Below are 17,405 nucleotides of genomic sequence, written 5' to 3'. Positions count from 1 at the left end.
TCTTCAACTTTTTCCACTTGACTCTCCTATTCTTACAGAACTTTTGTTGGCTTTTGAGTGAACTTGACTCCACTCATTTTATTATGGGTGGCTCTATCATATGGTCTTTGGCATTTTTCCTATGTTATCGTGTTTTATACTCCTTAGGTGGAAATTTAATGTAGTGCCCCTTAGTTTTATACGGTATCCATTCTCAACGGCTTTGCACGTTAGTATCCATTCATAAGAGATGATAACAAATGAGTTATGACTGTCTGGGATTTGGGATTACAGGCCAGTCCCAAATACGGTTTCTCATGTTTAATTTGCTCTGCTCAAATTTTAAATTCTTTGGGCTCTAATATTTTTTTTTCTACCTCTTTTTCTGCTCTAGTCCCTGATTTCCAGAAGCCCACGATTGGTATATGTGTCATGTTGACGCTGGTAATTACATGCTCTGTTTTCATCTATAAAATCTTCAAGATTGACATTGTGCTTTGGTACAGAGATTCTTGCTATGTTTTCCTCCCGAAAAAAGGTACAATTTTGTATTCTGTGCAATATTTTCTTGTTGGGGGTGGGTAGCTAAGAGATACAGAAGATAACTAAGAGGGTTTTTACTTAAATTTTAAAATGAGATATAACATATACAAAAATAATAGAATTATACATACTTACAGTTTCATAACCAAACAGACTGAACAGTAGTATTTTCTAAGTGACTGCTTTGGTGTTCACGCTGCTGGGACACACAGACACTCAGAGCATCTGCTTATAAATCCAGTCATTCAAAAGCTGTGGTTGAGGACCTGTTTGAGGACCTGTGCTGGGTAGGACAGAGGTCACCCCATGGTCTGTCTTCAAATGAAAGAAATGACTCAGTTTTTGTGCATCAGGGAAGTGCACTCTCCTTTGTTTAAACCTTGCAAAGAAAAAGAAACTAGTTCAACGCTAATACAGAAAAGGCAGAATGGATAGAACTCAGGGCTGACGTATCTGGGGAAGAAGATGAGATCAGGAAGACAAGAACAGCTCCATATGGAGAGGGGGCCCTTGAATCAAACAAGAACTTTTTAGTAAAACAATAATAGAGACTTGGTAGAGATGAACTCTGTAAAAGGTGCTATGCTTTTGGAGTTGTTGCTTCGTACCATTGTACAAAAAGTTAAGAATTCATTGTGAAATGCATGTTTGAGATTTTGACTTTACCAAATCTCATTTATTTTCCTTTTGGTTCTAAATATATTGCATTTTTTCCTTCAGCTTCAGATGGAAAGACATATGACGCGTACATCCTATGTCCAAAGACCCCTGAGGAAGGAGCCACCTCTAACTCAGATATTTTTGTGTTTAAAGTCTTGCCTGAGGTCTTAGAAAAACAGTGTGGATACAAGCTGTTCATCTGTGGCAGGGATGACTACGCTGGGGAAAGTATGTATGCAATGGAAAAAAATTAAAAGCCTTGCAAAACTAATTTAATTACTAAAATTGGGTTTCCTCCTTCTGGAAGACCGTGGCATGAGTGTACAGATTTGACAAATTTTAAGAACCTCTTCAGTGGTGTAATGGGATGAGTTTCACATGTATTAAATGCAAAGTGTTTACTCTTCTCATATTTTATTGTGGCAACAATTAGCTAAATTTTATTTTGTTTTGGAAAACTCAACAGCTAGTTAGATCCAGTAGCTCCTTTACAGCCGACAGTAACACAGGAGTGGTATGGAGCCAAAGGTTCGACAAGGAAGTTTGTCAAATTCTACTTAACATTATTCTGACTCCTAAATGAAATACTCACCTTTTGCGGGTCAATTTTTGAGCCCTGCTATAAAATGAGAAACTCTTTCAATCTTAAGTAAGGCAAGTTAAAAAAAAAAAGCATTCAGAGACATAGGGGATGGAGTGGGAAGAACCTTGAGGGCTCTTGGTTCTGGAGAGAATGATGATAAATGGGAACTTGACTTCCCATGTGTGCTTTGTGTTTTTCAGGCATTGTTCAGGTTGTCAATGAAAACATAAAAAAGAGCAGAAGACTGATAGTCATTTTGGTGCGAGAAACATCGGGATTCAGCTGGCTGGGGAATTCATCCGAAGAGCAGATAGCCATGTACAATGCCCTCATTCAGGAAGGAATTAAAGTTGTCCTGCTGGAGCTGGAGGAAATCCAAGATTATGAGAAAATGCCAGAATCCATTCAGTTCATTAAGCGGAAACACGGGGCCATACGCTGGTCAGGGGACATTAGCGAAGGGTCACAGTCTACGAACTCGAGGTTCTGGAAAAAAGTCAGGTACCACATGCCAGTCCAGCGGCAGCTGCCGTCATCCAAGCACCAGCTGCTGTCACCAGCCACTGGGCAGGACTCGAGGGAGAAACGGCCAAGGGAGGTCCACGTGCCTCTCGGGTAGGGGAGAAGCTTGGCCAGAGTCCCTTGGTGACTCCTGTCTTCGGGCATTGCAGGCTGGGCTGGGCCTCGCCGACTTGTACAGTCATACTGCACACCTGTGCAGTCCCTTATCCTGGAGGTCACCTGGAATCGGGTTGTTAAGGGAGCAGGACGTGGTGCCAATAGCAGGCCAGGGCGATTCAGAGCAGAGGGCTTGGGAGTCCTTTAAAACAGGAAACCGATGCCCTGTCTGAATGTCTGAACTGCTGAGAAAAGGCACGGGGGCAGCACACAAGAGGAACGAACCTGCAGGAGATGGCCACCGTCTCTAGATGGCTTTAGGAAGTCACCCGCTGTCTGAGGGCGGGGCTGGGCCCAGTCTGGGGACGGTGGGGGCACCGGCCCTCGAGTGGCTCTCCCGGACACTGCGGCCCGCAGGGTGAGACCCACGCTTCCCAGAGGAAGGAGGAAGCATTCCTGGAGCGTTCCCCTGTACCCCTCCGCAGCTGGCAGTCAGTTTCCAAAGATGGAATTACATTTCACAGACCCTTTAAAACTCATCTCTGTGGACAAAGGAATTCTCTGGGATTCTAAGGCTTGGTAATAACCTCAGCTTTCTGCTAAAGAGAGAATTTCAAGAGCAGGAATAGAAGAGAATGATCCACGTTTAATGCTGCCCCCTCGGGATGAACATCGGTTCCACATTAGTCTGCATTTTACTTGACGCTTCACTTTTGCGGAAAGGTAACTTCCAAGTTACCTCCTCCGTACACAGTCACACACACAGCCCACGGATCAACCAGCCTTCCCACGATGCTGCTCTGATTTCCTCTCACCCTGCTTTTGCTGGAGCAGCTCCACGGGCTCCTCCTGGTTCAGGAGCTAAAGCCCACGTTCTTCTCCCACCAGCATTTCCCCATCACCCCACACCCCCAACCCGCCAGCATAGCCAGCCCCCTCCGGGTCCTGCCGTGTGAATCCCCGGGTGGTGCCCCCTCAGACCTGCCCTACCTGTTCCTCCATCACTGCCTCCCCTCCTCCCTCCTGTCTCCCTGGTCAGAAATCCTACCCCCCCCCCCCAAGCCGTCTCCTCCAGCTGACCAGAATTTTACTGAAACACAAAAGCTTCTCCAATTCCCTTTCCCCAGGAAACTGCTCGAAGGTCCTGGCTCTCTTTTTCTCAGTCTGATAGTACGCTCTGTTGGCTGTCACTTCCGTTGCCAGCCCGGAGCCCTGCTCTCTGCAGGAGAGGCGTGGGTGTGTCCCTTTCCCCAGGCGCTTTCAGAAGTAATTTGCACCCGTCACATAGATTTGTGTAGTGCTTTATTGTTTTAAAATGTCCACAGGTGATCTTACTTAATTTTCAGAGTCATCCTAATTTTATAAAGAGCGCAAGTGACCTACTTTAAATTTAATCACATTTTTAGTTTCTCTGTCTTGTCTCTCCTTAGCTGGCTTTGAGTGCAGTGTTCTGAATGTTGGATGTCAGGTCAGCACAAGTCTCCTTTCCCCCTGCCCCAGCACTTTGGTGAGAAGAAATGATAGTTGTTGCGGATGGTGGCTGATTCTAGAAATGCTTTTATTTAAGAAACCAAATTCTAAACTTTTGAATCTTGGAATTTACAAAAATTAGGTTTTGATTTTATGGAAGACTTTTCTGCTTTCCTATATTCTTTCAATAAGGTAAATATTTCTTAGGAAATTAAAATGAAAGCAAATTTTTCTTTTGTATGGAAAAATATTTTTTAAAACTTGATGACAGTCCTCCAGGATCATAGAGAAACCCTGGAAAACCCCAACAGCAAGTTTAAATGCCACTTACTGCAGGACACAACACACAGTTTTACATGTTGTACAAACATGGACAGGTCTTCTGTTTTTTAATATTTTTAATTTTTAGTATTATGGGGGAAGACAAACTTTCCTTTGGTATTTTCCCCCAAAGCAATCAGAACCAGACAAGAATAGATTTTAGTATTTTGACTGTTCCCTTTCCACCTGTTTCTCCGGGATCCCACCTGACGTCATTGAGGAATAGGGCTGTTTGGGGGCCGCTGTTTTAAGAGAAAGTGCCTCCTCTTCATTTGGCAGCAAATTCAGACTGTAGCCAGAAGTCTGCGGGGTTGGAGGAGCAGGGCTGTCACGTCCCCACCCCCCGAAGGGCCTATGTGATGCTTTAAACGTGCAATGTTGCTGATCACCTTTAGCTTCCCACCTATAAAGTCTATTGGCATGTGTTGTGCCAAGAAAGTGAATTCTGAAACTCAGAATTAGTGGCAAAATCGGCCAGAAAGTCAGGAGGGGGCAAAACAACCAAGAATGAGCGGTGGCCTTGCACATGGAGTTTAGGGAGGGCTGAGCAGGGATGTGCTGGCAGAGGAGGAGGAGGTGCCCCACCAGGAAAGTGGGGCGGGAGGATCCCGGGAGAAGGCACTACACCCCTGGTTCCCTGGGAACTTCCTTTGCTTTATTGTTTTCCCAGGAAAACCTCTTTTAAGTGCTTCCTTTCAGGCTTTCCCTGTTAATTATATTTCACTGCAGTATCCGATGGTAATTTTTTTTTTTTTTTTGGTCAGCCTAAGTGTTTAAGTTTGCAAATGCGCCAAAGTGTTTCATTTCCAGTTGTTAAAACTGACTTAGTGAGATTGATAGCTTCCTTCTTCTGCCTCTGTTTTATTTGCAGTAAAAGGAAGGGTATTGAGCCATTTTTTTCTCAATGACGTTTTTGATAAATTCTATTTGTACTGGGTAATGATGAAGGGTTTTTTTTTTTAACTTGTTTGTATAATTCTGCAGCAGATACCAAATATTTTTATATCGTAAAACACCGGATTCATGTGCAGCACGTGTCCATGGACTGTAATCATTTTCCAATAAAATTGTCAGAACCTGGTACTGAGTGTTCTCCTTCAGGTCCGCTTCTTAGCCAGCCCCCTCCTGGGTTCACCTGCGGATGGAGGGTCAGGGCCCCTTCTGCCTGGGGAGGGGGGCCAGGGCTCCTCAGCCCACCGGTGAGGGGCTAACTCCCCCCAGGAACCTCAGCTGTGCGCCCCCTGTTTGCTTGTTTTGAAAATGATTAAAATGTGAATCTTCTTATTATTAACCCTTTACCGGTCCAAAAACTGATCAAGGCGACATTTGTATAGACTTTTACGTTTTACAAAAGGTTGTATTTATTTTCTCCTTTGACCCAGGAGGTGATCAAAAGCGACAGATTTGGTGTCCGAAATGCCAGCCCTGATGCTCACAGATCAGGGTGCCCTCAGAGCTGGTCAGTGCCCCTTTCTTCCTACCTCGTAGCTGTTCTAACAAGCAGGTGGCTCTCGTCCTGCGGAGAAGGATGCAGGTGGCAGGTCGCCTTGGAGTCCACGCAGCCAAGTAGGAGGACTTCAGAAAATGATAGCTTTGTCTGTCGTAACTTGGTTTTCTCAAGTCACATTGGAATCTGCAAAAAAAAAAAAAAAAAAAAAAGGAATGGATAGAGCGCAGAAGTGGCAGTTGACACCAAGGGAGGAAGAAAAGCAACGTAAAAATTAGGACCGACTACAAGACAGGCAGGTTAAGTGGTGATGGGTGGAGACCAGGAGCCCTGCTCACCTCACCCCGGCAGCCCAGACGTTTCCAGGTCACTGAGGGCCCATGACTGTCCCCACTGACCCTCTGCCAGCCCCAGACTTTAAAGGATGTGTAGTAGTCTGGAAGAAAAAAGGGGCTTTGTTTAATGCATTCCTGAGGGATTTTTCAATAAAAATGAAAAATGCAAGAACTTTGGAAAATTGAGGAGTCAGCTATCCAGAAGACTTACCTACACAAACTATCTCACTGGAAGAATTCAGAGAGATTTCACCATATTTTGGTTATTTTGCCAGTTAATGTTTTTAGCAAACAGAAGAAAAATCAGTGCTAATAGCCGTGAAGTCTTTTTTTTTTTTTTTTTTTTTGTCATGAGAATTTTTATTCCTCTCTTTACCAGGTTAACTTTTCCCACTGAATAGACTTCTTTTGGGGAGGGTCTCTGGAAGTATTTCTCAATAGAGGTGCCATCTGTGGAAAGAGACCTGAGTTTAAGTGTCTGCCCTGTCACAGGTTTGAAACTCACACACAGCACGTGGCTGTTTTGAACCGCTGTTTTCTCCCCTGTGAAATGGGACTTCCTGTATCTCAAGGTTTTAATACGTGGAAAGTCTGTCCAGTATCTGAGTTACAATCTCAAAATATATTTTCTTAATTTTACCTCTTGAACAGTACACATAAAACAACAAATGCATTTATCCAGAATGAAGCTTTTTCAGATTCTGGGGTTTTGGGTGTGGAGGGACAGGAGGGTGTGTGAACTTCTGAAAATGATAACAGCGTCTACTTAATCCAGCCTTAGCAAGTCGGGGTCTGACTTGGTGTTTTTGACACAGTGGGTTTCCCAAACATTAACTGAAGGACTAACTACAAATTGCCAACAGAAAAATCAGAGACTTCCACAAGCTCATTTGTCAGAAGAAAATCTTTCCCCTTTGAGGCAAGAATTGGCGACAGTGGTGAATTTGGTTTAATGTGGGGGCAACCGAGGAAGTAGCAGGTGGGAAAGAGAATGATCTCGGTGTGGAAGTGGAAAGTCCCTTTTTTTATTTTTACTAAAATAAAATGCACAAGTGAATCATGAAGAAGTCAAAAAATAGGGGGAAAAAAAGGCAACATGTGAAAAAATGTACATGGTGAGACAGGTGGGAGGGATTTTTGGTTTTTTGTTTTTGTTTTTTGGTGTACTAACATTAATTTTACAACCAAAGAGAGTGTGTGTGTGTGTGTATGTGTGTGTGTGTTTATTAGCTTTAGGGCAAGGAAGAGCTACAGGAAATAGATGGGAAGATTTAAAATGACTATTAATCTTTTAAACCAAAAGCATCCTCACCTTAACACACAGGCTGAGATTTCTTCCAAGGAAGGTTTGGCTCATTCAGTGCATCCTGTATGTTTACCTTAGATCTGGGGCCCAAACCTTAGCATCGCAGCCACTCAAATTTGCAGCTGTCAGACCGGTTGAGCCTGTACACCTGAGTCCAGACTCACAGGAACCTGCTGACTTGTCCTGCTCTGGGCTCCACCGGTGGGAGGTTGATTTACTCAGAGTGAAAGTCAAGGAAGCTTGTTTTACTCAGAGTCTTTGACCTGGAAGGGACCCCAGGAATCCCTTAGTTTGTGATTCTGGGACCAGGATGCGCTGCACTGATAGCCGTCCACAGTGCTCCCCGGGTTTCCTTTCATTAAACACATCCTGGAACGAGGTTCCCCAGACGCCTTCAGTGAGAGGGTATTGCATGATCAACAGCCCTGGTGTGAACCCGTTTCTGCTTTTGCCCACGTGGTGAATCCTGCCAGGCTCCTGTTCCTTCTCCCTGCCTCCCTCACCTTACCTCCCTTACCCTGCTCAGCCCAAGACACTCCTGCTTCTCATCTGCCTCAGTAGCTGCGGACACTGGCCGTGTGTTTAAACACTTCAGTCTTAGATGACAGTCCACAATCCTGCCTGCCAGGCTGGACTTAATCGCTTCTGAATTCTTGTGTTTCCTAAAACTGGACCCCAAGTCCTCCCTCCAATTCCAAAACATAGGGGAATATTTTTGCTCTCAAGTTTACTTCTGGATTGTTTTAAAAGTGCTAACCTTGTGCCTCACATTATATGAGACCCTGAGAAAACTACAAAGTCAAAGAGAAACAATCTCGTCAAAGAGAAACAATCTCGTCAAAGAGAGTTTGGTGGAGAGAAAGTAGTTCAAGGAATGAACTCACATGATAGAGGGTCTTAGACCCCTGACTCAGATATTTGGGCTTTACCGTTTGGAGCTGGTCTATGGGAGCGCTTGGAGGTTTCTGAATGGAGAACACGGAGGCATAAAGAAAGTGTTGGCGGAGGGGCGGGCACCGTCACACAGACGATTCGGAGGGAGTGAAGGGTCAGAGGGAGGCTATTGATACAGTAATCCCTCTGTGAGTTGACAACGTATTAGGAACATTGTTCTTAAATTAAAAAAAAAAACCCAAAACTCTTTTCGTATTATAGAACCAATACTGGTTTGAGAGAACACAGAAATTTCTTAAAAAACTAAGGAAGAAAAAAATCATCCAAAACCTCACAACTTAAAGACAATTAGGAATATTTTATTGTCTTTCTGTGGATATAATTGAGATCATATAATACATGGAGTTTAATACCCTAACTGTTTTAATGTTGTGAAAATATTTGCCCACATTACTAAAGTGTTGATTGTCACACCACGCGGTGTCCCCTGGGTAGGAGGGTGCTAAGGACGGACCCAAGAGCTAGAGAACCCTTAGATTCTATTCCAACCCTGTGATGTCCTGATTCTCTGAATTTGATTTCAGATAGATTGAAATGAAGCATGCACAAGGTCCTGGGTTCAATCCCCAGTACCTCCTCTAAAATTAAATAAATAAACCTAATTACCTCCCTCCTCCCACCAAAAAAAAAAAAAAAAGAAAAAAAAAAGACTCTATTAAATCTTCTAATAGCTTTCAATTTTACCTCGAATCAAACCCAACCTTCTTTCTATCGCCCACAGGCCCCTGCACGGTCCAGCCCCGGCTACTCTGACTTCACTGACCCGACGCTCCTGTGTGTTTGCTGTAGTCTGGTCACACTGGCTTCATTTCTGTTATTTAGAAATTTCCACCCTCTAGACACTTTGTGCCAGCTGCAGGGAGAACTCTGTTCCCAGGTGTCTGTCTGGCGGGCTCCTGGTCACTCCTCAGGCCTCAGCCATGTCATCACTTCTGCAGTGAAGCCTCTCCCAACACCGTCTCTGTCTCTTCACCACATCCTCATGGTTCTCACCAGCCAGAAATCATCTCTTTCAGTGTTCTTATTCAGGGTTTTTCCCCTATGTTTCTCGTTCCCTTCAGCCCCTCCACACACTAGACACCAGACTGTGAGCTCTAAGAGGGTCTCTCAGCTTCTCTCCAGCTGTTCCCAGCACTCGGAATGTCACCTGGCACAGCGGGGACTGGATAGGGTGAATGAATGAACTGATGCGAGGGTCTGAGGACCCAGGAAACTCACCCTCCCGCCACCCCTGCAGCTTCTCCCACCTCCACAGGTCCATTTCATTCCAGCAACAAAAGCAACCACAGGACTGCGGCTGGGCATCCTCAAGCCTCCCCGAGAGGAAAAACGTGGGAATTTAAGAGCCTTAAAGGTATAAAGATCTTGGTAGGGCCCCACCCCCAGCCCCTCTGCAGCCTGACACTGGGATGTGGAGCATTCGACCATGACCTGGGGGCACATTTCTGCTTCATTCTCACTGGGGAAATATCTGCAGGTTATGTTTAGTGGGAAATCATCAGCTGTGTAGCCAGAACAAACACGTGACTCTGCACTGCATGAAATACACATTCGTCTATGAAATCTTTAATAAAAATCATTGCCCCGCCCCTCCTCTGAATGTGCATCACGTCCTTGTCCGAAGATCAAACCAATTGAAGGTAAAATCAACCAACCCGAACTCAGCAAATGCCTCCACCGCACACAGAACATTGCTTCACACCTGCTCTCAGGAGGAGGGAATGAATCGGTAGAGAAATTGTTTCAGCTCATATAAAAAAAAAAAAAATTGAAAGGGTCCATTACCCATGGCTTGTGACTAATGGCATCAACTTCTTAGAATATTCCCACTGCAAAAATGTCTGCAATTTTAAAGACTGTGGCAAGGAAGGGTTAATGGTAGGATGATGGTTAAAAAAACCCCCCAAAAACTCAGGACTCATCAAGTATCTATTATTGTCAGGCGCCCCGCCGTTTACAAAGGGTGCCTCTGAAAAGTGGATCTAATCATCGCTGTTTTCTAGACAAGGGTGCTGCTGGGGTTCGACCTCCTTGTCAGGGAGAGAACACTGTGGTATCTCTGTGCCTCAGTAAGTCTGTTTTTTGGGAAAGTATACTTATTTTTTCATAAAATATATGATATTTATATTACCATGTAGAAGGTTTATTGTCATTATTGAAAATAAATAAGAAAATAAAAATTTAAAATAGTCTCCATTTTAATTTTGAATGTAGTATGTATTGACAGACGTAACCCACACAGACAAAAGCACTTTGGAATCCTTGATAATTTCTGAGTGCAGAAACTTGCAAACCAGCGTCTCCCAGCCCATCACAGAAAGCTTTGCGGACTTCCCTCCCCTGGCTGCTGTGGTTGCTACTTTCTCACTGTCTGCACTTCCACAAGGACCACCAGAAATAGCTTGGCCAGAAATCTGCTGAGTGGAGATTACATTTTATATTTTTTTCCAAGTCTCAGTGCCCTCAAGGATGTCTCTGGGTGTCTCCAGATGGTCAGGGCTTGCCTGATACCATCTCATTTGGGAGTTTCAGATCGGAGCAGTCTTCCTGCTCCGGGTATTTGAGGATCACTATGGGATATCTGCTTTACAGAAGTTAACCAACATGACAGGCAGATGAATGATATTCCTTAAAAGCCATTTGAAAGGGCTTCCCCTGTGGGGGCGTTCTATATGGGCATACAATAACTGCTCAAACCGAGTTTGGAAAGGAATGAATAATTCATTTGGAGGGACAATTTGGAATAGATTTAGGCGGCTATTACTGGTGATGGAGGACTTCTGAGTTGCCAGAGAATCTGGCAAACAGCCTTCAAACCCACTTCCGAGTGTGATGGCATCTTCCTTCCTGGGCTCCCCCTGGGAAGGTAGGTCAGCCCCGCCCACGGTGCTGAGGAACTAGCCTGGTCTGGAAATACCGCGGCAGGGCTCAGCCTCTCGGCTCTACAGGAGAGCCTGCGCGCTCCAGTCCGGTCCGGCAGGTCCACACCGCGCTGGGAGCCCGCGTTTGAGCTCGGTGGGTGGGGCACCGACCGCCGGAAAGGTGTGCAGGGGAGGCGGTGGCAAAAATGTGCGCGAGTCGGGGGCCGGCGATCGGGACTCCCGCGCGGCCCCCGACCGGCTGGGCGACCTTGGGGGAGCAGACTCCGTCTCTGGGCCAAGGTGTGGAGCCCGCGTCCACCTGCCGGTCCGTCTTCCTCCCTCTTTTCCTGCCGGCTTTTGCCAGGTAGGCCTAAGCTGGCTTCTCCCGAGTGAGCCGGTGTTTGGGGTTTCCGTCTAAACGGCGGGGCCCAGCGGATCCTGAGGCCACGCACCCCCAGGGGAGGCTATGCGCGACGCACAGGTGGGGACCGGGCACCACCGCGGGGACCGGGGGCTGCGGGCTGGGCGGCGGGCCTCCCACTGGGCGCAGACGCCAGATGGCAGAAAGGGAGGCCACCGCGCCCCCAGAGCGGGTGACAGCGCAGCAGAGGGGAGGGGATCCGCACCCCCCGACGCCCCGCCTCGCCTCCCGGGGCGGGGGGGCTCCCGCTGATGCTCTGCACCCGGATCCCGGGGGTGGGGGTTGAGCAAGAACTGGGCAGGGGAGGGAGCAGGCTTTGGGGGGGGTACGTCTGGGTAAGTGTGGGGCCAACCTTGGAGGGCTCCCTTTGGAGAAGGGAAGGTCAGTGGCCTGGCTGGGGTCTCAGATTCGGACGTCGCGGAAGCCAGGCTTGGTGCCCGGGGGAGGGCGCGCTCCGTCCCGCTGCACCCCTTCCCATACCACCCTCCTTCTTCCCCGCAGCACCATAGGGGAATGCTGTCCTTGCTGCTCTGCGTCGTGTCCATCGCTCTTCCACGCATTATCAGAGCAGGTGAGTTTGGTGTCTCAGAGGCCACCTCCCCACCCCCCGCACGCCTCGCTGCGGCTCTGGGCGTCCCCTGTGTGGACCCCCTCGGGGATCGCGCGAGCCCCGAGCCTCGCCGATTACACTTTCCCCAGTGGGCCAGGGGGGATCCCGCGGGACGCCGGAACGCCAGGTTTCAGCCCCAAGTGTCTGATGCTCGGCCCGAAACGCCACCTTTGAGCTTTGAAGTGACTCTGGACAGGGGGCAAGTTAGGCAAATGCAAGGCAAGACGAGTTAAAGTACCCAAGGGGGGACACTACAGTCTGTTTTATGTGACAGAGACACTTTATGTCCCAGGGTAAAAGCAAACACATCACTAGCAGAACCAATTGCTTCCAAGAAAAACTAAGCGATTTTATAGAAATGAACTGTGAAGTGAGTGGACTGTTTAACAACCCTTTTCGAGATGAGATTCTTATACCTTTTACTGGGGACACAGTGAATTAACAGGGTGGCAGGGCAGAAAGAAAACAGGACAAGCGGAGCTCAGAAGAGGAGCTTTTACTCTGAAGGAGGAGATGGAGGAATTAAGGGCCTTAGGATGGAAGGGTAAGAGGGGACTCATTCCAAATTCGGAAGATGACTTGTAGGGGGGAGACAGCAAAGGCTTTCTTAGGACACGTGTGAAGGACTTCTAGTTTCACATTCACAGACTGTCTTTAGGAAACTCCCACACTGAGAAACTCTCACGTGAAATTTCAAACCGGCTAGAAAGTTAAAGAGGCACTTGTTAAAATGAATACAAGTAACACCGGCGCTCGCTGTCATGTTTATTTTTTTCCTTTCCTTCCCTAGATGCTTGCAAGGACGTGAGTGTGCAGGATGAGATGGCTTCAGTAGGCCAGCCTACAGCTTTTAATTGCATATACCCTTTGCCAATGTCTGGGAAAGTGAATGTGACGTGGTATAAATTTCCTAGCAAAATCCCAATATCCAAAAACATACGGTCTAGGATTCACCAGGAGCAAAACTGGATTTTGTTTCTCCCCTTGAAAGGGGAGGACTCTGGGATCTACGAATGTGATATAAAGTAAGTTCCTCATTTAAAAGAGAAGTATCTTATATATATATATTATATAAACGATATGATATGATATGATATGATATGATATAATATAATATAATATAATATAATATAATATAATATAATATAATATAGCATGTAATGTTGTAAGATTTAGCAGGCTGACACGAGGGTAGTAAAATCATTTACCAAAGACAAAGGATGGAAATAAGAGAGGCGTTTATTAGCTACGCTGCTGTGGGCACCAGCGGGCCACAGACTAGGGGTGTCTGCCCTCCGAGAGCTGGTTGTTGAGGACTTTTGTAAGGAGGGTGACCCTTTACTGCTTGTGCTGACATGACATCAGACACAGGGGGGTCGCAGGGTGTGTGATCAGCTTGTGCACAAGTTTCTGGTTGGCTGATGTTGAGGTAATAGGGAAGGGAGGGGGTCGAGAAAGGTAGGGTTGCGTGACTCTGGCTGGGGGCTGTGACCGTTTCTGGTGGTCAGACTTCTGGGCAATGAAAGGTTGTTGATTATCATCTGGGTAGTTGGTTCATCTAAGGCAGGTACATACTGGGGAAGGAATGTTCCTTGTTGTCATCAAAGGGCAGTCCCTGGACCCCTGAGGGGCCATGGACCAGGATACTGTCAGGCATCTTTAGACTCCCACATACAATATTTAAAAATATAATAAATATATAAAGAGAATATATAAAATATATGATAACATACATTTAAATCTTTTAGGAAAATTCTTGATAAACTCTTAATAAATGTAGAAAACTCAATGAGAAGAATAATAGTTTTGTATCATTACAAGATGTTTTCAGGGACCAGACTTTTAAAGAGGATAGATTTGTAAACCAGTTGCTGGAACATGACATGCATCTTTTTCCACCGAAATGATGCCAAAGGCGAGACCGGCTTCCAAAGCCTGTTTACAGTAGTCCCAATGCTATTGCTGCCTTCTTTCTTGGAATGCCAGCAGTTTTTGTTGACAGGCAGCACGTCCAGAGGGGTATAAGCCTCCTTCGAGCACCTGTTTTGGAAGGGAATCTGCTAAGGAACTGAACAGTGACCAAGCACCAGCAGTGTTCCCGACCCCGTGCTACGCCCTAGTCTAGGAAGTAACGTGAGCGAGGGCCACAGGTCTGCTGGGGGGATAATTGCTCCTGGCGCCGTCTGTGGTGATCGGGAAACTGTGTGCCTCACCAGAGACGGCAGCCTATTCAGTTCAAGCCCATTTTCCAACTTTTCAAGGTAACCTGGAAATCAGAATGTGTGTGTGGTTAACTTTTTAATACGCTTTGTGTGTGTAGCTTAATGAGAACACATCTATGGACCAAATTTTGCCTCAGAGCCCCAGTTTTGTCACCCTCCCTTGCTAACACGCATGACCTTAATTATTTGACCTCCGTGAGCCTTGGCTTTCTTACTTGTAAAGTGGAAGCCCGATACGGTTGAAGCGAAAATGACCTGAGATCATGTGCGAAGCAGGTACTTCTGAAGTGTAGCCACATTCCCTCCCTGCTGTGGTTCCTTGGCGTTTGCCAGCCCTTCTCTCTGTTTCAGGATGGCCACATCCCTCTCTGATTCAGATTCCTCACTTCCACGTGATGGACTCGGGGTGCACGGCTACTTAGCGGCACACACGTGCAATTGCCAACGACCCCCTTCCCGCAGTCTCACTCACAGTGGGGACAACTGCTGAGCCTTGTGGGGGTCTGCTCTCCCATTTTGCTGTAGGTCATTCATTAACCAGAGTTGGAGATCACATGTCACACAAATCCAGCTGGATGTCCCGGCTGGATTTCAAATATTTGGATCTGGGAGTTATGAAATGCAGCAAAAACATCGTTCGTAGGTGGTAGACAGAGGACACTGACATGGAAAAAATAAACATGAATTCTCATCAAGCTTTAACACACAGATATGATGTATATTTAGTAAAAAACGATGTATTTTTAATTTTAAGTAATTCAAATTCATGTTACATTTGCAAAAATAGTATAAAGCGCTCCCATCCACCTGTTACCGAGTCCAAACTCATTCTGCTCGCCGCACGACACGCCAGTAAATCAGGAGACGAGGTGCTGGGGCAAGGAATAGAGACTATTCGGAAAGCCAGCAGACCGAGAGGATGCAAGACTACTGTCTTGGAGAACCGTCCTGCTCCAGTCGGAATACAGGCTCCTTTTATACAAACAAACAAACAAACAAACAAACAAACAAAAACAAACCCAAAAACGTGAGGGAGTGTGGTTGGTTGTTGCAAACTTCTTGCTGTAGGAATTCTTTGTTCCTGCAGCTGTCCGCCTGGGCGAGCTCCCGGTGCTCCTGCAAAAGCTCCAGCAAAACAAATGTTATTCTCTATTCTGCAACTTTGTTATCTTCATGTGAGTGCAGAGCTAGCAAGACTAAGCCTAGAAAACAGGGCATGGGCTGAAGTGAAAGGAACAGATCTAATACAGTCTGGTTTGTTCTTTTCTATTACACACCTTTTACCTAGATTCTCTAATATTTACATTTTCCTACATTTATGTCATCGTCCCCCACTGTATATACATCCATTGCACACAATATTTTTTTCTAAACCATTTTTTTCTAGATCTTCGGAGTTGTACGCCCCATGTCCCTTTCCCCTCTAATACTGCAATGTGTATTTCCTGTCAATAAGAATATTCTCTTGCATCACCACCGAATAGTTGTCCCATTCAGGAAATGTAACCATCACACGATACTTTTATCTAATCCCCAATTCATATGCTGCTTCCTCCGTCTGCTCAATGAGGACTTTATAAATATTTTTCTTTTTTTTCCTGCAGAGGATCCAACCTGAGGTCATGCATTGCCTGTGGTTGTCATGTATTTTTAATCCCTCTTCATTTGGAACAGTTCCTTAGTCTGCTTTCTGTGTGTGTGTGTGTGTGTGTGGGGGGTGATACTGACATTTTTAAAGAGTACAGGCAGTTATTCCATACTGTATCTCTCACATTCCGTTGGCCACATACTCCTTTGTGAGTGGGTTCAGACAGAGCCTTCTTGGCTGGAATACTGTGTGAGTGGTTTGCATTGTTTTACGACGGCACCCTCAGGGGGTGCCTGGTGTCCCTGTGCCCCTCCTAGGTGACGTTCATTTTGATCATTTGATTAAGCTTTGTTCCTGTGTTTCCACCATCCAAATACTTTTCCCCCCTTTTCTAATTAATGACTTGTGAGATGCGTGGTGTCTTGTTTGAGGCAGAGAGTTTGCACAGTACCTGGAAGAGGATTTGGAAATATTTGGAGATGAACAGAATCATTTGTTTTTGTGATTGTTTGAGTTTATGAGGTTTGAATCTGCTTTTTTTTTTTTTTACAGTGATACAAACATCTGTCACAGAATACAAGTAAACCTAACTGTGTTTAACAAACACTGGTGTGTTTCTGGGCACAGTCAACTGAATGTATCAGATGACTTCAAACAGATCTTATATGTTGGAAAAGATGACAGTCTTATATGTCATCTGAACTTCCCAAACAGTTTTGTTTTGGATTCAGTGAAGTGGTATAAGGTAAAAAAAAATTTCCTATTGATATTTTCCTTCCTCTTCTTTAAAACCCACTTGTCTTTTTTAAGGTTTAAGTTGTATGTTTTAAAGCAGAACTGGTAAAGAGATCTGTATACCTAAGACAGATTTGTTAGTTGACAATTTTACCCTAATTACTTATTTTTAAATTTATGGCTATTAGAGTTTTGTAATAGTTTATTGTTTGTATCCACCCTTCCTCCCATTATTCTTACTTTTCAGACCATCCTTAGTTATTCTTTTAAATTAAGATTAAGTAGTTGGTTTGTTTGAATGGGTACTATGTGCACATGATTCAGGAATCACAAAGTGGTAGAAGTCACGCCCTGGAAAACCTCCCCCATCCTCAGGCAGGTTCCCCTGGGCTCATCCCACCTTCCCTGACCGTGACTGCTGTAATTAGTTCCTGGCAGTCTTTGCATTGTCTTTGTGTCACACCAGCCACACAGGCAAATAAAAATCTGTGTCCCAGCCCTTCCTCTTTTGTGCAAGCAGGGCATCCTGCACTCACCTTTCTGTACCTTGTGTGTTTACAGCTTCAAACATTCTCTTTGTCTGACCTTAAGGGCAGATGACATCCTACAAAGTTTAACCCTTGGCTGGGAGGAGCACAGGCTAGCTGTTGAGCATTTGAACTACTTTTCCCCCAGCTCTGCTTGTTGGCACCTGCCTGTACAATCATCTGGGTCTGAAGTTTTCTCTGTGGGAAGGTTTTAATCTACTGATT

General features: G+C 45.6%; 2 protein-coding genes across 19 annotated transcripts in view; both read left to right on the top strand.

Annotated features, from left to right (window-relative positions):
• Positions 1-5,255, top strand: part of IL1R1 (interleukin 1 receptor type 1) — a 58,916-nt gene extending 53,661 nt beyond the window's left edge. For all 13 annotated transcript variants that reach the window (XM_010959085.3, XM_074354712.1, XM_045519660.2 and 10 more), the window contains 3 exons: positions 374-517; positions 1,243-1,410; positions 1,966-5,255. In XM_010959085.3, coding sequence (XP_010957387.1) covers positions 374-517; positions 1,243-1,410; positions 1,966-2,384 — 731 coding nt within the window. In that variant the 3' untranslated portion in view covers positions 2,385-5,255. The remainder of the gene's footprint in view (positions 1-373; positions 518-1,242; positions 1,411-1,965) is intronic.
• A 5,852-nt stretch (positions 5,256-11,107) lies between these two features.
• Positions 11,108-17,405, top strand: part of IL1RL2 (interleukin 1 receptor like 2) — a 29,911-nt gene continuing 23,613 nt past the window's right edge. For 3 of the 6 annotated variants that reach the window (XM_045519664.2, XM_045519667.2, XM_045519663.2), the window contains exons 1-4: positions 11,240-11,558; positions 12,000-12,069; positions 12,899-13,133; positions 16,471-16,663. In XM_045519664.2, coding sequence (XP_045375620.1) covers positions 11,544-11,558; positions 12,000-12,069; positions 12,899-13,133; positions 16,471-16,663 — 513 coding nt within the window. In that variant the 5' untranslated portion in view covers positions 11,240-11,543. Of the gene's footprint in view, positions 11,559-11,999; positions 12,070-12,898; positions 13,134-16,470; positions 16,664-17,405 lie in introns of all 6 variants that reach the window. The other 3 variants (XM_010959086.3, XM_045519665.2, XM_010959087.3) reach the window with 3 other exon arrangements.

The sequence above is a fragment of the Camelus bactrianus genome, chromosome 28 (assembly GCF_048773025.1).
Source record: "Camelus bactrianus isolate YW-2024 breed Bactrian camel chromosome 28, ASM4877302v1, whole genome shotgun sequence".
NCBI lineage: Eukaryota > Metazoa > Chordata > Mammalia > Artiodactyla > Camelidae > Camelus > Camelus bactrianus.
Note: the sequence above shows the minus strand (reverse complement) of the source record. Positions and strands in the feature narration are given on the sequence as shown.